General features: G+C 40.7%; 2 protein-coding genes across 3 annotated transcripts; one reads left to right on the forward strand and one right to left on the reverse strand.

Moving 5' to 3' along the window:
• The first annotated feature begins 2,952 nt into the window (after window positions 1-2,952).
• Window positions 2,953-13,210, forward strand: si:dkey-234i14.6. Of its 2 annotated transcripts, XM_027022735.2 has the most exons (5): window positions 2,953-3,760; window positions 6,944-7,120; window positions 9,440-9,658; window positions 11,175-11,388; window positions 12,484-13,210. In XM_027022735.2, the coding sequence occupies exons 1-5, from the start codon at window positions 3,278-3,280 to the stop codon at window positions 12,660-12,662; spliced, it is 1,272 nt and encodes a 423-aa protein (XP_026878536.2). In that variant the 5' UTR covers window positions 2,953-3,277; the 3' UTR covers window positions 12,663-13,210. The 2 variants fall into 2 exon arrangements, with proteins under 2 accessions (XP_026878536.2, XP_026878537.2); XM_027022736.2 differs by lacking the exon at window positions 6,944-7,120.
• Window positions 13,211-14,419: 1,209 nt separating this feature from the next.
• Window positions 14,420-20,922, reverse strand: pdia3 (protein disulfide isomerase family A, member 3). Its single transcript, XM_027022732.2, has 13 exons — window positions 20,640-20,922; window positions 19,343-19,421; window positions 18,888-19,005; window positions 18,412-18,519; window positions 18,170-18,299; window positions 17,915-18,031; window positions 17,673-17,798; window positions 16,252-16,434; window positions 15,863-15,971; window positions 15,593-15,721; window positions 15,252-15,331; window positions 15,100-15,157; window positions 14,420-14,970 (listed from the first exon to the last, which is right to left on the reverse strand). The coding sequence occupies exons 1-13, from the start codon at window positions 20,771-20,773 to the stop codon at window positions 14,845-14,847; spliced, it is 1,497 nt and encodes a 498-aa protein (XP_026878533.1). The 5' UTR covers window positions 20,774-20,922; the 3' UTR covers window positions 14,420-14,844.
• Between the last annotated feature and the right edge of the window lie 3,258 nt (window positions 20,923-24,180).

The following is a 24,180-nucleotide window of genomic DNA, read 5'->3' on the forward strand; positions in this document are numbered from 1 at the left end:
TGCACACATTTCATGCATGCATGGAATCATTCTTCGCGGATCCCTACTCCTAATAATGGGCCCGTGCAAAACATCCTATAGTGGGCTGCATGGAGTAAATTCATTATTCCAGACATAAATGTTACTAATGACACAATTAAGGTAGTGTAATTCTGTTATCACTAGTTCTGTCACTCTTCCCGACGTGCCCTATATGTGTCAATAAATTAAAACATTTTAAAAAAAAAAGATAAATGGCCGGAGGCTGTAGTAATCATGGCATCACAAAGGCCAAAAAGCATGTCTTGGCCTCACTGATGGTGCTACAACAGCACATACACTGGTGCAGTGCTTGCACCACGTTTCTGGGTGACCTGGCAGATGTCCGTTGCTATCCTCATGCCATCCTGTCTCCTGCTCCTTCTATTTGGGAGTCTTTAATTAACACCTGAGTTCCCTCTTCCCTAGACAGCCATGTTGGAGCTCTTCTGGTTGCCAAGCACTTGTGCAGAGGTGGAAACCAATTAATCAAGGTGTCTGAGCCTGTCATTCACCTTGTTGCATTTTAAGATCATTAGCATTTTATTGTTGTGTGTATGTTTGTGTGTGTGTATGTGTGTGTGTGTGTGTGTGTGTGTGTGTGTGTGTGTGTGTGTGTGTGTGTGTGTGTGTATCTAAAATACCCTGAAGTCATTAGATGCTAATTAGTCTAATTTGCTTCTGTGTGCTTGCATGAAGTTCCAAACTTTCCTTGCTGGTGTTTGAGTTTGCCCTATAAGCTCTGCCTCTGTGTGCTAACCAGTGCCCTTGTTTTTATTCACACTGGCTGCCTTTGTTCAGATGTCAGCAGGGAGTCGAATTAAGGTGCTGTTGCCTGAATACATTGCTGCCATCTTAAAAAAGTATCTGTAATTTGTATGCAAAGCTAGGGCTGAATGTTCACTGCAGACATGGGCATGTGATATTCAGAATTTTGTTTTTAACGCTGAGTCTCACTCTGACTCACTCTTCACCAGAGGCAGCTTCTCTTCTCCAGGTGTCAACAGTGAAAGACGGCGAGGAGAAAGAGGGTGAGGGGAGAGAGTGAAGACAGGAGATGGACAGAGCGATGGATGACTAATCTCAAGCCATCATCCGTGTTATTACATAGCGCTATACAGTGCCCATGTTTTAATCATTTCATTTGGAATGTATACATCTAAATCATATGCGTCATTACTTTACTCTGTTCTGTTCTCACATTTTCATGCATGGCTACTAAATGATAATTCTGCACCAATGACAGAGCATGGTTTATGTTCCGCTGCCCATGGGCTAAATGGATGTGAAGGTCAGAACTGTAACGTGTATATATATGGTGGGTGAAGGGGGGGGTGAGACACAGGACTTACCCTGGTGGTAATCAAAATGGAATCTAATTGAAAACATGAGCAGGGCAGGGCTAGAGCTGCACTAGTATGGGCTGTAGTGCTTAAATATCATTTGGTATTCTATTTGATAGGAGTGTATTAGACAAGCTGCTGCCTCATGTTTCAGATTCAAATGGTATCAGTCAAATCAAATTTAGCTTGCATGTGTTATAAAAAGAATTAATGAATGAACTAACTAAATTGATCCCAAGGTAAATTGCAAGAGTTTTTAAGCAAATTGTAGTGATCATGCTACAGCCATGTTGATATTTGTTTCCAGCTTTGTTAAATATTAACAAAACTAGCAATTAAAAAATGGGGAGCTTTGCTGTCTGTAATTCCATGATGATAGTGCCATGTGAGTGAATGTTTTTCTATGTATGCGAGTGAGTGATTTCATAATATCTTTATTATATATAATATGTGTATCTGGACAATTATATCCCCTTTTTCTTCAGTCCGTATCCTGTATGTGAAACCTACAGACATCAGCAAACAATTTTTTGCTGAATTTCTTCCTTTTTTTCCCCTGATTTTTGCTGCTACTTTAACAAATGATTTCACTGATCCTTTGTTAAAATAGCAGAGAACATGCCTTTGCTTCCCTGCTCTCCTCTCTTCCTGTTTGGGTGAACCACGCTATGTGGTTCCCAGCCATAAAACAGCACAGCTGACCCCATCCAAAACTACAGCATGCTTTCAGCTACTCACTTCAATGCAATTTCATCTTTGAGTGCTCCCTTCTGTCGCTGCCGCCACAAAGCATTCCAACGGCAGCTTCAAGTCAAATAGTGCGGACTAGCTACCCATGGCAACGGTAGCTAAGAGAAAGTTCTCGGCTACAAGGTTATAAAATAAGAAATTGTCTACAGTTCTCCGAAGCTATTCAGAAGTATACGGGGTTGTGGGAAAATGAGAGGCTTGTGTCAATCAGTGGACACATTCAAGGATTCGCACTCTCTCACGCACACGTACTCACAAAACAACTGTTTTGATCATGGTATATATATTCTCGCGTTCTTAAGATCACGGGATATCTAACATAGAGCCGGTTAGCCCTTACGACAAAAGGTTATGGTTTCATTTACAAATAAAGTGAGTTGATGTATGGAGATCACAACCCCTCTTTTTTTAAAATCCATTCTTATACTGTATGGTGATTGGCTGGGCAGTAGTCGGATGAAGTCGAATATATGAGATTTCATGAAATTGACTCCTTCTCATCCTTCTCAATAATGGATGAAAACAACTTGGAGAAGTGCAAGATGTTTCTAAAAATACATCGGGATCAGGTTGCAAAAGCCGGTTCCTCTCGTCAAACTAAAAGCGCTGTGCCGAGGGCTTCACGCTACCATGCGTACAGTCCGGCGTGATAAGAATTGCGTCTCATTTTAAGGGCTAATTCAAGTGTTCTTTGTGGGTGTCCTAGGATATCTGACTTCAAATGTGTTGCGATGGGCCACCATAAGTTTGGGGGGGGGGGGGAGTGCTGTCCCGATTGAGGCTCGGGAAAGAGGTGTCTGTAGTCAGTGAGGCTTTCAGAGTGTAGGCAGGCACACACACTCTCCACGGTCAGTTTGGCACTTAAACCGGTAATCTGCAGTGCTCCGCTCCTCGCTGTTTTCTTTATCGGTTTATTCTTTACGGCCGAGAACGTATTTATGAGTTTTAAAACGAATTTTTTAAAAATCTAAGATGTAGAGGGAGAATCTTAGGCTGTGTTTCATCGGGTTTATTTGAGTATTTGACGATCCTGGGTGGCGAGCGCATTTGCACGTTGTCTGCTCTTTTCGTGCGTTTGTCTCTCCAGCTGTACCTCAGCAGAACAAGATGGGAAAGGTCTCAGAGAAGTGAAGCTCTGTATTTGCGTGCTTAATGAACATCACGTTATGAACGGGGTAAAGGTGGAAAACACTGGCGACAATGTCAACAGAAGCATGGAGGAGCAGTATCGGACGCTTGCGTATGATACGGCGCTCAGTACTTTATTAGCAGTGGTGGTGTACGTGGTCGTCAAAGTGAGCTTGGACGGGATCCGACAATGGCGGGCAAGAATCTCGGTTCTGATCGTGGGCTCCGGTCCTATTGGCCTGACGGCTGCACTGGTCGCTGTTCGCACCGGTAAGGTGCTGAAACTCACCGTGCTGGATGAGCGCTACAGGACCGCGCTCCTTTGCAGACCTCAGCAGATCGCTCTGGACACCCGCAGCGTCAAATTCCTTCTGGGCTTGGGAGTAGACTTTGATAACATGGAGGGATGCTGGCACAACGACCACTTCTTCACCAAAATTGGAGTGTTTCAAGAATATCTGTTGAGCATCCTGGAGCAGAAGAAGCAGAAGGTCGATGTGAAAGTCCAGTTAGGAACAAAGGTGAGCAAGTTCACATCTCTTTTCACTCTTATGCTCACTATATATTAAAATAGTAAAACTGGACTCTGCTAAGACTTTATATTTCAAGATGCAATGAAAATATTCTGTTCAGCATACCAGAATGTAAAAATGTGTGTTCAAGACATAATCTCTCAGGACTATCACTCAGGACAGACGTATCCTAGATATAAGCATGTAACCAATTTTGTTGGAAAAACTGAAAGGTTTTTGCATACAATACAGCATTGTATTTTCTTTTTAAAAAGATTCCCATTGTCTGGACCCCTGGCAACCATCTAGGCAACAGCTAGAATTTGCAGTGAGGGAGAATTAGAAAGACTGTGACAGATAAAGAAGAAGAAACAGAAAAAGATGCTGGCTTGACCCTCAGGACACCACAGGACACCTCAGGACACCTCAGGACACCACAGCTGCTTACTGGCTGCCTGGATGTCAAGCCAAGGGCCATGCTTCACTTTCACACAGATTATACCGACCGTTACAATACTTGTTGCTGTTATTAATGGCTATTTCTGATAAACTGTTGTGTTTTTAATGTTGCCGTGGTTAGATACAGGGTTTGTGAACACAGACCACACCTTCAGTTGACAGTTATGATTGGGGTGGGGGGGGGTAATTGTGAAACGTAGGAAAAGTGGGAACTCAGAGAACTCAGCCTGGAGGTCTGGGTAGGTTCTACTGATGCAAGAACATGAAACCTCCAAAACTCCACAAGATTCAGTAGAGAATAGGAGAAAGACCAGGAGGTAGACTAGGAGGTAGTGGGGTATGAAAACTCTGTCAGGTGTCTTCATTCTCCCAAACTTCAGTTATTGTATGACTCCATTTAAGGTCTTAGCATACACTTGGTTCCGTGAGACCATCTGACATAAGTTACATACACTTAATGGAACAAATTTGCCATTCAATCCTGCAGTACAAGGCTGCAATACAGGGTTAAATGGGCATAATTTATCAGTCACTATTTTTTTGCTATTTGTGATGCTATCATTATTGATCAGGACACACAGACTGAAGAACTATCTAACCAGATGTTTCTTCATAAACTCTACATCTCTACATCAGTTCATTTTATAGTAACAGAAAGCAGTACATTCAAGGATGGCTTGCTTCACTAAGAACTTGCTTCTAGCACCAGTGGACTTGCATGTCAAGCAGTCATGACTCCCCTACCATGACCTCTGATATTCCCCACAGCAGCAGTACAGGAAGTCCTAAGTATACAGGCAGTCCTGAGGCAGCCTGGTGCTCAGAGAATTAGAATGTGAAAGACATTCTAAAATTGATGAAATCTAAACAAAGAAGTGAAAAAATTGTAAGGGGAACTAGGTGCATATGGAACATATGATGAGAGCCATCTATCCAGAGCATCCTGCTTTGAACTCTGGAAATTTGCAGGGATCCTCTCTGAAGGGGAAACACCTGGAGACCCACCAGCTGGGAAGAGCGGTGCAGTTCTCATAGCAGGATACACAACATTATCCATCATGACAGGAGCACCAGAACTACCACTTGAGTAGAATCATCTCTGGCTCACCTGTGACTCACGGATGTTTTATGAGTTGTGTTGTATAATCTCGTTAACAAGGCATGGAGCAGCAGCCAGTACTGCAAGTGTGCAAACAGAATGAATTTGCTGTAGTGGGCTATGCGTACAGGTGATTAAGTTTAGCAGAGGTTGGGAAACAGTGCTGATGCAGGACCAAGGCAAAAGGAAATGAAGCCTTTTAATAGATTCACTATTTCCCCTTCAGTATTCCTCCCTACTTCTCTTGCTCTGTCTCCCTCTTCCTCCCCCTCCCTTCTCTCTCTCACATTCTCTCTCCCTCCCTCCCTCCCTCCCTCGCGCTTGTGCTGTGTATGTGTGTATGTTTGTGAGTCTCGGAGCTGACCCACGACTCTCCCTGGCTTCTTCTTTCATAAAAGCCCAGAACTTTCCAATGTCTGGTGCAGAAGTGCTTGTTCCTGTCTGGACTTGAAGAAGCTTTTATATTTAGCTCTGACCTCTTTGTTTGGGTTTCTTTGGCTGTCTTATCTTCATGTGGCTGTGCATAAGAGGGGCCCACCATGACCACTGCTGCAGTTTGCCACTGAAATGGGCCTTCTGCATAAAACCTAAAGAGACCTCAAAACTCTCATGGAAACATTTTTTTATTTTTGAATCTGTACAAAAGACATGAGGGCAGAGAGCGCATGACATGCAACTGCTTCCACATGTCTCTGTGCAAAACATTTTATCAAACAGATGCTGGTTTACTGTGGTCTAGCAGCATTTGGACAGGAACATTATTTCACCATAATATTATTGATTGATTGATTGATTGATTGATTGATTGATTTATATAGACTTATGCCATTGGCAAGATTGCACGGCGCATTGTTAGAATTCAGACTGTCTGCTTATATTTATCTTTGTAGGCCTCTTTGATGTAACCAGACACACTGGCAATCTCAAGGCCAACAAGACAAAACAAAACTGAATTTGATTTGATTTAGTAGCGTTTCAGGTGACGAGATGTCAGTCTGGCTCAGCGAGTGGGGATTAGACTGCGGTGGAGCCAAACCCAGCTACAATATGCTGCTGCGCAGATATTAGTTTCTTGTGATTAGCTGTGCTTTTAACTCGCTCCCTGTCTATTCTTCTAATTCATGTTGTGTATTCAGAATAAGTATGTCAAAGATCTTTTGTGTTAACTTTGAGCTTTTCTTTCCCACGGCTTGTTTGTAGAATTTACTTATTCATGTATTTATTCATTTATTTAACTATTCCTATCATAACATCAGAGTTTTTCCTTTCTGTGGAGAATGGCTTTAAGATGGAACCCTAATTTGAGTACCAAATTATACCTTTTTTACAGAAAGGATATTATTTATAACAAAGAACATTAATATACCAGCACATATTCCAGTGTTGCTTAATCAACGGCAGTGAAGTCCAACGTTATAAAAGAAGAGGTAACTCTAAACATATGGAAAATAAAAGAGTTGGAAACTGAGATTTCCCTTTAATATTTATCATGGTACAAATATGTATATATAAAACCTTAAGCCTAACATAAACATAACCAAACCCTCTCTCTCTCACTCTCTCTTTCACCCTCTCTCCCTCTTTTGTTCTCCCTATCTCTCTATCTCTCTGTCCGCCTTTTTCTCACCCACGAGTTTACGGATGAGTATCTGCGAAGGATCCCAAGTGGAGAGTGGCCCCGAGTCATTGTCGTGGCTGACGGCTCTTGTGGGGACTCCTGCTCAGTGTTGGGCATTAGCTCAGAGTACATCGTTGAGTCATGCCATGCCTATGGAGCTAATGCCACCATTGAGAGACTGGACCAGAGACAGGTTGGTTTTAAAATCCCTTATCATAGCAGAGGAAGGCAATTTTATCATTGTCCTCTGTAGTGGACATGACATGCAGGGCCAGGTCTGCAAAAAATACCTGTGAAAAAAAAGCATTGTAGAAAAACAAGTTTGATGGTGGCATTGGTCTGAATACTCTAGCAGTTTCAATAATGTTGAGGTCCAGTTAAAGGTGTAGGGGGAGGGTTATAGGAAAGCTCACAAGAGGACACTTAGAGGTTATTTCAGTCACAATAAGAGGACACTTAGAGGTTATTTCAGTCACAATAAGATGACACTTAGAGGTTATTACAGTCACAATAAGATGACAGAGGTTATTACAGTCACAATAAGATGACACTTAGAGGTTATCACAGTCACAATAAGATGACACTTAGAGGTTATCACAGTCACAATCTGGCCATCAGTCTTTTTTTAATACTATAGTTGGTTGGGGGAGAGTCTAGTTTCAAATCAAGAGCAAAGAGCAATAATTTTAAATATCAGTTAGTTACTTGCATAGTCTTATAATTCCAACAGATTTGTAGCTCACAACATTTCTGGAATACAAGTCTCACTATGTGTATACCCATTTCTTTCTTTTTCTGCTTGACTCTAGTGTTAATCTGTTATCTCTGTTCAAGGACCCCTGTCTTTTTTCTCTGACCCTGCCCATTCATTAGTTTGAATGAATGATGTTGTGTGCTTTATCTTGGTGCTGTCGGAAGTTGCGCATGAGCCAGGGTTCTCAGGCCCATTGTAGGCCCTTGTCATGTGCACCAGTGGTAAGCTAATCAGCCATAATGAATAATAAGCACCTTTCTGAGAGACGTAAACAGTGATGACGCAGGAGAGAGGAGCCAGCCGGAGGGTCCTGTACCTGCGTCAGCTGATAGAGCTTACAGCATTGCAGTCCATTTCCTCCATGGTTTGAGGGCGCTTTTCTTTAGAAAAGGCTTTTGTTGGACAACATGATCACATAAGTGCACCCCCCCTATTCAATTTCTTTTCATATCTTACCGCTGTAACCCACAGATCAGTGCTAGGTAATAAAACAGAGGACCAGTTGTGAGGCATTTAAGGTTCTTCATCCAAAATACCACGGAACAGCTTCTCTACACTCTGCGTAATATCTTACACTTATCTTGCATCTCCTGCACTTAATAGCTTGCAATTCAGAATGTCAAACTACTCAGGTTTTTGGTGGCATCGGGGTTTTTGAGTTTGAAATTGTTTATTGCTTTTGGCTTGATAACAATCGAGACCTGGTCCAGCTGCTGCAGCTGCACGCTGCTAGTGACTCTGGGTTGGCAGAGAAATGCAGGCTGTTTAACGGTCAGTGACGGCAGTGGGGTTACACACAAAAATAGAAAGCAGTCACATGCAAAGAAGGGCTTTCACAGATATGATTTGTGTAGTTGAGCACCAAGTAACTGTTACAGAAACACACCTGACAAATTGTGAGTTACAGTGCATCTTTGTTGTCTGAACAGTGAGAAACGCAACCTGATTTTAGCAATAAGCTAAACTTCTTAGCAAAGAGACAGTCTAACTGAAATCAATTGGTGTTGGATCCTGCTGGAATATATACCCAGAGACAACATAGCAGGACTAAAAGTGAGTTTGGGTTTGTGTGTCTGTGTTTGCAAGGAGACAGCTAGGTGTTATCTGAGGTCAAAGGTTCATGAAGATCATAGAGTTTCATTTCCTGGTGTTTGTTCCTGCTGATATGTGGCCTGGTTTGGTCATACTGCGCTGAGATTTCTGCACTTAGCAACTTGGGCCTGCTTGCACAGTACATCATGCCTTACAAAAGAAATAGGATTAGCCTTACAAAGGAAATACGATTTACGCACTTTATTGCATCAGTACAAAACATTTTGGTGGGACAGAGTCAGAAACAGCGATTTTATTAGTCTGCCAACTGCCCCCGCTTGACAGAAGCAGAAGAGACAAACAAAATGAACAATAAAGAGCAAAACTGCCATTTACTGTTCTAAATATATAAAACAATGTCATTGATGCAAATTCATGTGAACAAATGCCTCAAGTCGTTTGTGATTTAATTGTCCATGTGACATTACTTTATGTTGAGATAAAACAGAGACCAACACTGACATGATTAGACGGGAGGGCAGACAGAAGCTGGTGCTTGCAGACCCAGGTAGAGGAGGGTGAACTGTGAGCTCCCCTATCTATCACAGTCATATAGAGTACCCTGACTAGGAGAAAGCCAGAATGACAGCTGCATATGGGTTAAGAGAACAGTAGGTGTTTGTATAGTCAGCAATCAGTGTTTTGTATTTCTTTTGTCCTCTGCAGGTCCCCACTCCAGAGATCAGAGCTCATAGCTTGTACTTTGACCTGTCAGCATATGGCATTGACGCTGTTAAAGAACCTCGCAACTATTCTCAAGCTGCAGCTAAGCCAGGCTTCCACCTGAAGATCTATGGAACTTTCCGGAACCGCTACATGGCGCTGGCCTGCACATCCGCCGACTCGAAGATGATGCGTTTCCTGCGCCACACAGCCAACTCCATAGTATGAGGCTTACGAATCCCAGTATACTTCAGCTTTACAGAGCAACTTTAAAGCACATTGAAAGATGAACTTTGCCAGTGTTCAGCATAATTTTAACTCACTTCTTCCTTTTATTTATTCATTATTGTTATCAGTAAAGTAAGTCAGAGCTCCTCCTAAAAAGTTGAGTGATTATCCAATATAGTCACAGAATTGAATTATATAAGATGTATTTTTGTAGTACATCTTATACAATTAGGTTTGTTCTGTGACTATAATGAACATAAAATTTGTCAAGCCTAATTATTATATATATATATATATATATATATATATATATATAAGATGTGGGGAGCATGTCTAATGGCTGTGCTGTGCTATCCTGTGCTTGTGCTTTGAGCTGTGGGGCAGCACGTCTGACGGAGGTGCTCTGTTGTTCTGTAAGATGAATCTGACGCCCACTCACTGTCCCTCAGGGACTGCTGAGTAGTGCTGGGAAGATCACTAACTCCTTTAATAACTCCTGTGGCAAACTACTGCAGCTACTTCCATATGTGTGGACTGTATTCAACTGGTACCTCTGTGTGCAATCTACATTCTAACTGTGTACTCTAACAGTATGCTATATTGTAGGTTTCAAAACTAAATTTAATTGAAATTCAAATTCCACTTTATCAACTCCATAAGTTAAGGTACTAGCATTCAAATCTATATAAACCAGTTAATACATACCACTAATTCTAAAGCATTAAAAGCCTTTCTGGCAGGGAACAAAACTGAGAGAGACACACCGATAAGGTAATGGTGGTGGTTAAGATGAAGACTGATGGAAGGACATTCAATTTTTGTGAAATCACTCACTAGTCCATAGGTTATACATGGAGGAAAGTAGCAAAGGATAGAGTGAATATGTGGGTGGAGAAAGGATGGAGTGAGAGAGAGAAAGAGCAAATGTGAGAGGGAGAGAGAGAAAGAATGAGTGAGAGAGAGGGAGGGAAAGAGTAAGAAGGTTTAATATGAGTGGCGTCACAGTGCACAGTTAGTGTGACAGAGCACGTCATTCACTGAGACGCATGCTGTTACCTGGTTACAGCAATGGAGAATCTGTGTGTGTATGTATGTGTGTGTGTGAGAGAGAGCTGGATGCAGAGCATAGGGGAGACGTTACTAAGACACCATAGGAGGATGGTGGGGGCAAGGATGTGAGTCAGCAGAGCATGTGGCATTTATTTGCTTCTTTGTAGGTTTGTGTGTGTGTGTATGTATAGACATACTGATTGAGGGCTTATGTAAATATGTATGTTTTTGTGAAGTTAGATCACACATGGAATACTATACATCTTGTTAGTTAGACTTCTACATTTTACATGATTGCATAGTCATGCTTTCCTTTGGACATGACTATGAGTAGACTATTAACATAAATCTGAAACTGAGAGGTCTTTGGTAACATTAAAACATTGCACATGCATACACGCACAGAAACAGTTCTCCCCAACCTGCCTAAGCTTTTCCCCACTGAACCTCTCTGTTTCAGATCATGAAGAACATCTTCCACCAGTCGTTCAACGCCTACAAAATGGACATCGAGCCTCGCCTGAGCGAGCTCACCCTGCACCGCGTGCAGTGCAGCCGCAAGCTCTTTGAGATCATGCTGTCTCACCGCCGTGCCAGTGCTGCTTACATCGAGGGTGACAACGTGGCTGTCACAGTGGAGGGAGAGGCTGCCCGCATGCTCAACTTTGACACTGGTGAGTAGCTACCATTTACTGGGCTATCTGACCATGCAGACACCCTTACTAATTAGTGAGCTCAGGTGTTATTAGTGAGCACAGCTCTTGCCATTAGGTGTGTAAAATCAATGCACATAACAATGCAATTGACACTGTCATAGGATGCCATCAGTACCATGTCAAATGTTGAAAGTTCTGCCCTGCTAGATTTGCCTCGCTCAGCTGTAAGTGCTATTATTGTGAACAGAAGTGTCTAGGAGCAATAACAGCTAAGCCACAAAGCGGTAGAACGCACACTCATACAGCGAGCACACAAAGTGCTGAAGCGTGGAAAAATTTCACAATGTCCATGGCCGAGCAGCTGCATATAACCCTAAGACCACTGTGAAAAATGTCAAGCATTGGCTGCACTGGTGCAAAGCCCACTGCCATTGAACTCTGGAGCAGTGGAGAGGTGTTCGCTTTAGTGATGAATCACACTTTACTGTGTGGCAGTCTGTGAGGATTTGAGGGTTTGGTGGATGCCAGGAGAGCGCTACCTACTGGAATAGTGCCAATCATTTGGTGGGGGAGGGATAGTGGTCTGGGGCTGTTTTTCAAGATTCGGGCTGGATTCCTTAGTTCAATTGAAGGGTGTTGGTAATGATAAAGCATCCAAAAATAGAGGAGTGTAATATAGTAGTAATATCCATGGTTTTTGGAATGGGCTGTCCAACAAGCTCGAGTGTGTGTGTGATGGTGAGGTGCCCATATATTTGTTGCCATATAATGTATGTCTATGTGTCTAAGATTCTCTGTCTTCATGGCATATATGACATTTGGATGAGACATACTGTATGCATATCTACCTAGTAATGAATGCCACAGCTTTAACTTTTGATGTTGCTTAAAATGCTTCAACCTTTCATTTGCCATTTTGGAGACTAACTGCCAAAATCTTGATGTTTAGAAATTTGGAAGTTTCCAGACTGCTGGGAATTTTTTCCAGGTTAAATCAGGCTCCGTTTGTCTCTTAAAAATAGACTGTTACATAGTTAATATATTACACAGAAGTATTTACTGCTGTGAATGTTTCTGATGTGTGTGTAACATATTACGAATATTTGTTGAAAGGTTGTGGTGTCAACCTCGGGATGAGGGGCTTGGAGGCACTGGGGGTGTTCATCTACAGGACTGCCACTGCCCAGGATCACAATGATGTATTTGAGGCCCTTTCAGCCAAAATCCAGCACTCAAGACAAGTGGCTGAGAGCTACAGACAAACTGGACTAGCAGCGGCTATGTTTGAATGAATGTGTGAAACAGTAGAAGAGAAAGAGAACAGTTTTCTCTCTAAAGGTTTACATGACTAAACGGTTGTAGGTGAAGTGAATTGTGATATAACTGTCGTAATTGAACTGTTGTTGATTCATGTAAGTGCTAAAAGGGACCAAAGTTTGTTAGCTTTTGCTTCGCAAAAATTAAGATCTGCTTTACTGCAGAGATCACTGTTTTATGAAAAAAAAAAAGGTCTAGTGTGCAGTGCAGGCGTGTTCTAAAACTCTTGATCAAGTTCCATGTTTCTACACACACACACACACAGTGCCCACCTAGTATCATGCCAGATAGACTAATACAGGCAGCATTGTTATTAAACCTCTCTTTCTGAAATACACTTTTTGAATGCTTTTTAAATTGACGACATACTGCTTTATTTGCTGTTTTCACCCATTTTTTTCACTCTCGTTTTGGCTATAAGCTTTACAAAAGTGCCTGGCAGATATTGAAGCAAACATACACCTAGGTGTTGTACATGAGGCCTCAAGAGAAGTAATGATATTTGTTAATAAAATTGAATATGTATGGCTCAAAGTCTGTTATGGGTGGGATGTAATCTGTTAAATGGGTGTGATTTATACTGTTAAGTTTGTGATGTCATCTGAGATTTTCCATTCATATTCATTAGAAAACCACACGTGTAATGTTCTGGGTTATACTGCCACCTACCGGAAGCTGCTGGGAATAGTGAACTGACCCTTAACAAAAGACAGCAGCAGTGCATATAAGAGGAGCTGGGAGAACCCATCCTCTTCCAGGCAACACTAGAGAGTAGATATGAATTTGAAAAGCACAACGTTGCCATCAAACAGAGGATAGGAGGGATAATCCAAAGATGTTACATCAGGAAAAAGCACTGGCTTCGTTTCAGGCTGGCCTGGAGTGCAGGAGGGACCACAACAGGATCAACATTTTGCAATCATGCATCGGTGTCATATAAAGCAGCAGGAAGGAGTACAACACTTGCCGCTCAGAAGAGACAAAGAGGATGGTGAGGTGTGCATAGGAAATACAGTAACAAACAAAATACACTACTACTTTGATGATAAAGCAATGTGCAAGATCAAAATAGGAGAAAAACTCACTTGGGTTTTTCTAAATGACATTTACAGTGGCAACCAAGTTATCCACAATCACAAAATCTAGTTGCCAAATCACCAAGATACACACATCAAATACACCAGATAAATTTGATTACACACAACACATGCACATCAATGTCAGTCAGCGGTCATCAGTCTTTCTGACCAGACATACAGTGAAGAAGTATACTGACAAGACAAACAAAAAACCCTACAACCACCCATTTGTCTTCTCATGTGCTGCTCTCCATTACAAAAACAGACAGATAATGGATGTTTCCTGAATATATAGTAATAGGACAAAACTTAAGAAACAGCAGGTGGCTGAGCTTGCTTTACTAAATATTGCACATCTCTTCTACTAGGTTAGGCCCTTTGCTGGTTAAACCTCAGCACTCTGCAGGCACCTGTAGAACCTGAAGATAAAACAATGACTGAAGTTCAAACCTAAAGCAGTTTAAAACATGCTTGATAGATACCCAGTGGACTAAGCTTAGTTTCCCTTAGTGTTGCTTGTGTCCCCTATGATTCAATTTAAGCTTCAAGACAAAGACTTGTTCTTATAAGAAGGTGCAAGAACTGGTAAAATACTTAAGTACTACTGTGGAATGGTGACTAAGAAATTATTATTAAAAGACCAACCACCACAGTTCTTGGTTTAGTGGGCCTTTATTTCACAATCTTTCCAAATGTACAAAATGAGATGGTACAAAAAATCAAAACAAAAACAAAACCCCTACTTCAAACCCCTACCCCATTTCCAAGAGAAAGCAAATGTGACGGAAATTGGTCTGAAAATCTAAGTGCCTCTTTGTGGTACAGTGAGGGGGGCAAAAAAAAAACAAAAACAAAACAAAACAAAAAACCAAAACTCCTCGGTCTGACCACAGTGTACCTCTTCCATATTATCCAATCTCACAGAGGTCTGGCCACCACAACTTTCCACAGTGTCCCCCAGAGCAGCTGAGCCAAGAGAGCCAACGTTGTGTCAGAGCATTCTGATGTTCACTAAAGTTGGAATATAATTTAGCTCCCCTACATGATCCCCTCATTAGAATTCTTGGGTTTTGACCACTTATAACTCTGACTTATCATCCTTCTTCTTCTTCTTTTTCTTTGTCTCTTCTGCATCCTTTACCACCAGAGGGTTACTTGCTTCCTTCTTCAGATAGGAAATAAAGTCACTGACTTCACGACCTCCCTAAAATGCAAACAAGTGAAGCCTGATCAAACATCAGCAGGTGAGCAATGCTCTGTTTAACACAACTATAAATACCACTCATTCACCAAAACACAGTAAAACATGAACAGTTAGCCAAAATTGGCAGACCTCGTATCTCTTTGGATTCTGTTTCTGTCCAGCTGGAGAGAAATAGATGGTGGGGAATCTGAAACAAAAAGAGCAAGCCAGGTTAAACCTTTCCAAGGAAGACACCTGAGAAGCATACACTCAAAGCTGTACAGTGCACATTGGACACATACCCTCTAACTTCATACGGGGATGGTACGTCATTAGCTGTGGCATCCATCTTGGCAATGACAATGTTTGGATCACCGGAGAGCTGCAAGATGGACAAATATGGATAGTCACTTAATTTGGGCGGTGGGGGGGGGGGAAGAAAAGAAAAATCCTACAAAAAAAACCTACAAATAAACTAAAACTATACACATCAAGTTCTTCACAACTATTTAAAGTTGATCTGTAGTACTTTAACATGTGACCATAGCTTTTGGGCCTGCATAAGTACTTAATGTTGATTGGATTACAAACACCACTGTTACTTATTTAATCTGATGTTTGATATGCAGGTTGTAATACTCACCTTCTCACCCAGTTCTTTGTATTTCGGCTCCAGGCTTTTGCAGTGTCCACACCAAGGGGCATAGAACTCAACCAGTACATCCTTACTGTCATCATTCACAAGGGAGTCAAAGTTCTCAGCCACAACAACCTAAAGAGTGAGAGTTTGGAGTAAATCCAATGAGAGCAGACTTATGAATTTAAAGAAAAACAACAACCAACCCCCCCCCCCCCCCCCAAAAAAAAACCCCCACACAACATAACGCATCATGGCACATGTTTGTAGATTTACTTTGACTGGGCCATCGTTGTTCTCAGGAATGGGTTCAGACTTCAGGTAGCGCTTAAGTTTTCCATCAAAATAATCCTGCAGAAATCTCTCCAGGGCCTTCCCATCGCGCCTACACAACATACAAATATTCCATAGTATAGTTTCCATGAAGGAAACAAATCACTACAGCAGCTGTTGTCCAAAGTAAACAAGCTCAGTTTCAATCAGGTCACAGTGGCAAGGAAGTGATTTAATGCATGCATGATGGACAGTCAGTGTCCCATTCTTCCAATTCTCCCATCAAGGATATAAGCCAGTCATGACTAATTTTTCACAACATCGACATGTTTAGAGCAAAACTCCTAAGATAACTGGCCACAGCCTTAGCTGCAGGATTATGCATCACTTACGAGAATTCCTCCTGCATCACGTATTTGTCTCCTTTGCTGGTTCGGATGCCGACAACGGGTAGCTCTCCACTGCTGGCATCCAGGCCCAATTCTGACACATCATGGCTGAAGCTGTTCTTATTGGCCACGGCAAAGCTCAGCTTCTTCCCCTGGTCCAGGAAGCTCTTGGCCACCTTCATGACCCTATATGCAGACCAAATGACAGTCAGGAATTGCACCTACAGTTGCAATCGGAAACATTTCAACACTACCTAAGACAGTAGGGACAGAGCAAGTGAACAAAAAAACAAACAAACAAAAAAAACCTTCATCTCATAGCCATCTCATCAGGGCAATAAAGACCTTGCTACAAAAACCTTACATGATGACCTAATGAAGGCTGCAACATGTGTTGGTGCCAACCATAAGATGATCACAACTAGCGCCTTCATGGCTGGACTCTACAATGTATGCTACTCCTGATCAAGAAGCACAATGATTAACTGAAATATGAGTTTTGGGACAGTTCTATGGAGTGACGAAACAGTGCAACTGTTTGGCCATATGGATTACTGGTTTGTCTGGGGCAAGAAAAGGCAAGGTTTACGAACAGAATAATTCTAGGTGGGTCAGTGATGTGGATGGTGTTCTGCTGCAGGAACTGGCAATCCTGACCATGTAACTTCCATTATGGATTCCCAGGAAAACCAAGCCATTTTGAGGAGGAATGTTATGCCTGCTGTAATGAATTTGAAACTTGGTGATGGAGTTCAATCCATCAGCAAAACACTGATCCCAAACACACTTCTAGTCAACTAAAGCTTGGTTAAGGATCTAGTTCTGGGATGTCCTAGAGTGGCCTTCTCATCGTTCAGATTTAAATCTCAGAAATATTTTGGTGGGATTTAAAGAAAGTATTTGCAACCTGGGAGCCATCAAACCTGTTAGCTAGCTTAGTACCTTTTGCATGAGAGGAATAGGCAAAGATTCCATGAGAGAGCTGGGAGAGGCTCGTCAGAACTTACTGAAAACACTTGGAGGTTAACGAGACAAAAGAATGCTCCACCAAATACTGTGGATGAGGGTTAAATTGATTTATAAATAGAACTACTTTTTTATTTAAAATTAAAAAAAAAAAAAATAGTCAACTGATCAAAATTACTTGTAAATGCAAGCATTCTTTCTGACCATACCACCATTTAAGGTGATGAGAGATGAATATTACCAAATGCATCTGTATGCTCACCTGCCAAAAACACTGCTATGACAAACAAGGTTATTTCTCTCTACCCACCCCATGTTAACAGCTTCAATGCACCTCAATGTAGCTTACGTAACTTGCTTCATTACCTTTAAAACAGTCTCCTTGGTCAGGTTATGGGAAGACCTCCCTTAGTACACGGGTACCATAGTTCAGCAGCACACCAAACAGGAAGCCCTACCTGTTCCTCCAGTAGTTGGAGCCCTTGGGGTTTTTATCATAGTCCACTTCATAATAAGCCACCATCAAATCTTTGCCTTTCAGCTGGTCTTTGTTGTCATCAGTCATGTGGGGGCACATTCCAAACCTACCACACAAAGTGGTGGGGCAAACAATACAAAAAACATTGAAAGCAGCTATAATTGATATCCTTTAAATGAACTAGTCTCGTAAAGTGGACCATGCTTAAGGGAGCTGACTTACACATTGTCCTGAATAAACCTCTTTATCTTGGGGCTAGTAAATTTGTCCTCACCAAACTTAACGCTGCTCTCTTCAAATTTGTTATTGAGGTGAGGTGGCCGGAACAGAACAACAGCCCTGAAATAAAAAGGTGTTAAAATATTTAAAAAAGTAAACGAAAAAGAATGCATATACCATGTTACCATGTTCATAACTTAACACTAATCGTATGACTGGAAGAGGCGATGCAAAAATGCAGCATGACGTCCCACTTACTCTCCCTCAATGTCATGTTTCTTCAGATGATCCTCCAGGTTAGTGTGAGCAAAGCGATATGACTCTCTCAGTGCACTGGCTGCCTTCAGGAACTCACTCTGGGCAGCACTTCCAGCATCAGCAAAGAAGCCTAAAGATAAGATTCAGTGCAATTTAATACAGACCATCAGGCTATATACTTTTTCCTATGGAAAAACAAGAATTAAACACCAATAACAAAAACAATCTCTGAATATCCTCACCCACAACACTGGGATCATGGTCACCAATGAACTTCTCAAATTCTTCTGCAGTTTTGAGCTCCACAGAGGCTGGGCCTGCCTGCTTTTTAAGATGGCTAACAATCCCATCTATAGAATAAAGAGATAGAAATAGTAGTAAAAGCAGGTACTATAGTTACTGGTGAGCACCCCATCGGGCCATTATGTATTAACATGGCACTCATGTCTCCATTGCCAATTTTACCAAAAGATCAATAAAACAGGGAGGCATGACAACCTGAATAAGTGGTAGTTTGCCAGACTGGTTATGAACAGGGCATTGAGGCATTTCATTATTATAGCTGTATATTGTGAATGGCATTAGTATTTAACCATACACTTTGTGCACATAAGCAGTCATTGTTAAAGTAAACTATTTAAAGCAAAATGTGTTTGACAGAACAAGCGGAAACTCTTACAAAGCATGAGAAAGCAGGAAAGAAAGAAAAAAAAAATACCTGCAGTTCTTGGACCATCATATGAACCAGAGTCCTCCCCATCTCTGAAAATTTTCAAGGTTGGATAGCCACTTACACCATACTTGCTGCACACATTGGTGTTGGCAGTGCAGTCCACCTAAATCAAGCCAGATACAACATTAACTACAGTGTTTTTAACTTGACCTAATCCTATTCTAACTACGACCAAATGGAGAGCTGAGATTTGAACTTCAGATCATGAAAATATATATATTTATAGAACTTACAAGAAGTTATAGTGTAAAAAAGAAAAGAAACCCACACCCTTTCCCTTCTTGAAAGTGAAAAGCAGCCTTGGGTGTGTAAAAAGCACTATACAAGTCTAGTTTTATTGTTATTACTACGACGACTACTACTACTACTACTACTACTACTACTAATTATTGCACATTGATAGTATTGCATGTAGCAAACATGAAGCTGAACAATTTTACCTTGGCAAGTGCGACAGTGCCTTTCAAGCGAGTAGCAGCAATCTCATACTCTGGAGCAAGTTTTTTACAGTGGCCACACCTAATAAATGACAGTCATTAAAAACAGTTAACATTTCAAATGTGGACTTTAGTTGATACCTATATAAAATTATCAAATACAGGACTTCTTTTTGCTGTCCATGTACAGTGGCCATATAAAAATGGCAAATATGAATGGTATATTAAAAGAGCATATAAAAAAAAAACCCCACAGTACAAAAATACACAAAACAACCCCCTGCCATCTTATCAGCTCGTTGACAAGTTCTTCTGTCTAATTTGCTTCATTTTTCTGCTGCACTACGTGTAACTAGCAATAACCAATCAGAGTCGGACAACAAAACTTCAACGTCCAATCGGCACATTACAACGAAGGAGGGGGCAAACATCCTTCTTTAACGTTTCCTCCCTAAAACGACAATGAACTGCGATTTAGCTCGTAACATTAACTAGTTAGCTACCAACCAACATAACCTGCCAAAATGATAAACGTACTAGGAGTAAGGTTAACGCGCTCAACTGCCACTGAATTTAAGAAATATGTTGTGCATCAATTTAGGACCATTTAAACTCAACTACCGAGATTCTAGAATCTGGCGAGAAAATGTATCTGGGTTGATAGCTAGGTTAGCTACTTGCACAAAAGTTTAACTAGCAGCTATCTATACGCATTAGTACAGTACTTGAACGTTTAGACTCAAGCTAAAGTATAATAGAACATTAGCTATTTAAGGAGATTATATAAGTTAGCTGTTAATAAACTGAGTACCAATTACAAGCAGCTAACCTAGCTATCGTAGTTTTGCGGACCAACATTACCCATCTCTCTAGCAAGGCTAGCTAGCGCTGTAGCACTTAACCCATTATTCAGTTAATGCTACGCATGACAAGCTGGTTTTGTACCTTAAGCAAACAGCATACATGAGGCTCGAAAGTGATTAAACCGTGCTCGCAACTTAGCACTCGGTTTAACAATGAGTTCATTTTCATAAATACAGATAAAGCAGATGGCTAGCTAACCTGCTAGCAAGAAAGGACTGAAACTGAAACTAAGGTTTTAAACAGGCTGCGCAGGTAAAGACTTGGCCTAACATTAACTAACTACCACCTACACGACAGTTTATGCTAGCTAGCGCTATGCTCCCTATCTGGCTAATCAATATCTATCGTTTCTGCGTTAGACTAACTAACGGATAACCTCCCCTTGTTTGCATGGACTTAAAGTTTACGATTAATCGTGCAAGCATTACACACGTACCAGGGTGCAAAAAATTCTACGAGGATTAATTCGTGGTCTCCAATCTTGCTGTCAAAATCGTCATCTGTGAACTCAAGTACATCACTAGCACGCGCAACTCCAGCAAGAAAAGCGAAAAATAAGAAACCCAACATAATGGAAGCCGTGCGTGTGTCTGCAGAACAGAGTATGTTAACTGCTGACAACAAATTTGCTGGCTACTTATCCGGACTACGCAAGTTCAGGCCCGGCGATAACGGCACCGCGCAGACAAGGAAAAAAAGAAAGCTGAAGCGGCACGGACGCCCAAACCCGGAGCTGCTGAGAGTAACCAGAGTGTGGCATCTCACCATTGGGCTTTCAGGAGCGTCGTAACATCTCAATCAGCCAATCGCAGCACTAGATATACACGTTTCCTTGTTAAGAATTCCTCTGTCAATTAATAAAAGGTCATCTGTAGTAAAGCGTCTGCGAATTCCTTAGTGGCATTTCAGTTTTTGTGTGTGTTGTTTTTGTTCATTTAAAATGTGAAGGTCACAAATATAGCCACAACACGTATTGTTTAATGCTGTACATTGCAACTTCACTTCCCATACATAGTCACTATTGATGTTAGCGTTACCACACACACCGTTACTTTATGTATATTGTTTGTCTTGTACATAACTTGTATATTGTTTACATATTGTGTATTGTCTGTATGTTGCCTGCATTGCTGGAATCAAATTCTTTGTGTGTCTGTACACTTGGCCAATCAAGACGAATCTGATTCTATTGTGTACCAATCCAACGACAGCCAAGAGTACTACCCTATGAGCCATGCTTAATTGTTTTAATTATCCCATTTATTTATTTCTTATTATAGCTAAGACAAATCTATAAAATCTATATGTATCTACAAATCTGTAATGAATGAATTAATGAATGCTCAATTAAATAGGGCATACGCTCATTATATTACATTCTAATTTGTTAATAATTTTAAACAATTGAAAAAAGATTTGTCCCATCCCATAACGGCACGGCAAATTCTGAATAACAACTTCATTGAGATATTTCTTATAACCTTGTGCATACACTCCAAGTCACTGACAGTAATAAATATTTGCGAGACTTAAAAGACCTATAGGGGGCAGCATCTCTATTTGCGCTCCATAGTCATGAGGTCAAACGTTAGGTAGTTAAAATATATGTTGTCTAATTATCTAATTAAAGATAAATGACAGTGAAATGTACCATAGTGAGGTAACTGCTTCAGTATAAGTGGGATAAAGTCCTTTGAAGTATCTCGCAATACAGAATTAATGGGCTTGGCAGAGGAACTCTGCTCCACTGTTGTGTTGTGAGCTCTTTGCCTCTGTCTTGTTGCTTTTTTTTCCCTTCTCTCCATTCCAGAGCTATAGTAAAACCTATTGTGATTTTTGTAGGCTTTAGTATAAATGATCATTTTATGCTGTTTTTAGATTTCTAAATTCTTTATGTGCTGCTTTTGTATTTAGGCTATGTCCCCTTTTTAAACAAGTGATTGGAGTTCTGGCTTTTTTTAGTGGACCAGAGAGTTCACTTGACTCACTTCAGCAACAAGAGCAATCTCTTGTCTCCTGAACGCCTCTACATTTATTATCATTTCTGGCTTTTATAATTCAGTCAAATTTAGCAATGATCTATGACTGAGATGTGCGCGTGCATATCATTTAAATTATTCAATGTAATTATCCTGTCTTATATTAATGGACACAAAGCTAAAACAAAGCTCAGCTCTCACAGAGCCGGCTTATTCACATTGCTAGTTGTCTTTTAGTAATTGTTCTAAATGCCTCGCAAGCATAGCTTAGATAGAGAATATAGGCATGTTTTCACTCGCAGGAAGCTCAGTTTATTTTTGCAGTTTTACTCTGTACTCTGCTGTAGCCTACCTGACTCCCTGGATTTAGAAGCAACTCAGTAGATCTCTGATATAGAACCACAGCCAAAGAACCAACCATTTGATATGTGGCACAACTGTGATATTGACCCATGAATATGTGTCACAAGAACAAGGAGAATGTAATTCCAGATCTTCTACCTGCAAAAGGAACATTAGGGCTAAAAAATTAATGTCAGGTGGTTGCGTTTGACATTTCTGTAGAGAAACACAAACATCACTATAGGCAATTGCATTGTAGGGGAGGAACTGCATTTGCAAATATACTCTTTGAACATGTTTGCACACTGGACCCTCAAGAGTATGCACATTCTATTGCCAGTCATTATCCTTTATTGTGCTACCTCTAGTTTGTTTAAAAATATTATTCTTCTCCTGCACATTTCGAACACTAGTGCTAGGGATCCCTGCGGGTAAGTTCATTTTACCTGTCAAAACTTTAATACACCTGATAAATATTGACCACTGTTTTATTCCTTCAGAGATTTTTGGCAATGTTGACCCAAAAGCTAGAACTTTAAGGTTTGGGGTACTATACAAATGCAGTTTATTTTTGCTTATTATGTAATGCTGTTATCAGTAGAAACATATGTACAAATGTTTTATTTCCACAGGAATTGGCCATAGTCATTCTACTTCTAATTGTGTTTGTGTATATTTTTACTGTGGGATGCATTATTCTGTTCAAAAGATGCACACAGTCCAATTTTGCAGGTTTTTTGTGTGTGATAAATTAGTCAAAGTGCAATACAAAACCAATGTGCAATACATGTTCACAAGCAGATAATGATCACATGTGCAATACCTAAATGTACAATACAATAAATGTATTTTTGTAAATTTTTGCAAATTGTTTGTAATTTTATATCCATAAATAACAGTGCCCTGTGAATATGATAATGCAGTTGTCAGATTATTGTATGATAAATATAGTACATTTGTGTACTATGGGTGGGTAGGTGGATGGGCGCATCATTGTGTAGAAATTCAGATAATTATGTTTGTATAAATAGCGCTTTTCCTTTCTGCCAACACTAGACTAGATGAAATGTTTTCTTATAATCATTATGCTGTTAATTTGTCCCTGTCTATGCTTCAGTTTGCATTTACACAAACTATCAATGATTCACTGTGTCCCCTACTGTCTGGTTTATGTGGAAAGGATTAGTGAAGATATGATTTACGACAAGCAGTGTATTTGTAATTGCATTGTATTAACCAGCTATTGAATTAGCTCTTGCAAAGTAATAACAGAGGGGTTCATCAATTGCTGCAGTTTGCAATTTGAGAAACAAAAAGACACAAGCTCTATGGTGTTTGTCCATAGTGAATAAATTGCAGTCTTTAAGATGGTGTGAATTAGCCTGGAATATGTGAAGAACATGTAAGTTATGCAGGAATGGGAGGAGGACAAGCAGGAGAGGTTTTTGTGATGGAGTGTTTGTATTGAATTGAACTGAATTTTCTTAATAAAGTCAATTTAAAAATGGACAAGCAGGAGACCTGGCCATGGTCTCTTCAGGTACACTGAAGGAGTTGTTTCAGTTCATCTTGGAGGAGAATGCTGTAGATCCTAGCAGGTAAATTTTAAGGTTTGGGAACTGTAGGGACACTGAGGTGCAACTGGCTGCCTGTATG

Source organism: Electrophorus electricus, chromosome 12, assembly GCF_013358815.1.
Source record: "Electrophorus electricus isolate fEleEle1 chromosome 12, fEleEle1.pri, whole genome shotgun sequence".
In the NCBI taxonomy this organism is placed as follows: Eukaryota; Metazoa; Chordata; class Actinopteri; order Gymnotiformes; family Gymnotidae; genus Electrophorus; species Electrophorus electricus.

Excerpts from the sequence above, each read along its gene's own strand:
- si:dkey-234i14.6 (XM_027022735.2), top strand. The coding sequence starts at position 3,278 with ATGAACGGGGTAAAGGTGGAAAACACTGGCGACAATGTCAACAGAAGC. Across the intron at positions 9,659-11,174 it reads GCCACACAGCCAACTCCATA|ATCATGAAGAACATCTTCCA; the intron begins GTATGAGGCTTA and ends TCTCTGTTTCAG. Across the intron at positions 11,389-12,483 it reads CATGCTCAACTTTGACACTG|GTTGTGGTGTCAACCTCGGG; the intron begins GTGAGTAGCTAC and ends ATTTGTTGAAAG.
- pdia3 (XM_027022732.2), bottom strand. The coding sequence starts at position 20,773 with ATGTTGGGTTTCTTATTTTTCGCTTTTCTTGCTGGAGTTGCGCGTGCT. Across the intron at positions 19,422-20,639 it reads GTAGAATTTTTTGCACCCTG|GTGTGGCCACTGTAAAAAAC; the intron begins GTACGTGTGTAA and ends GTCATTTATTAG. Across the intron at positions 14,971-15,099 it reads AGAATCCAAAGAGATACGAG|GGAGGTCGTGAAGTCAGTGA; the intron begins GTCTGCCAATTT and ends TTTGCATTTTAG.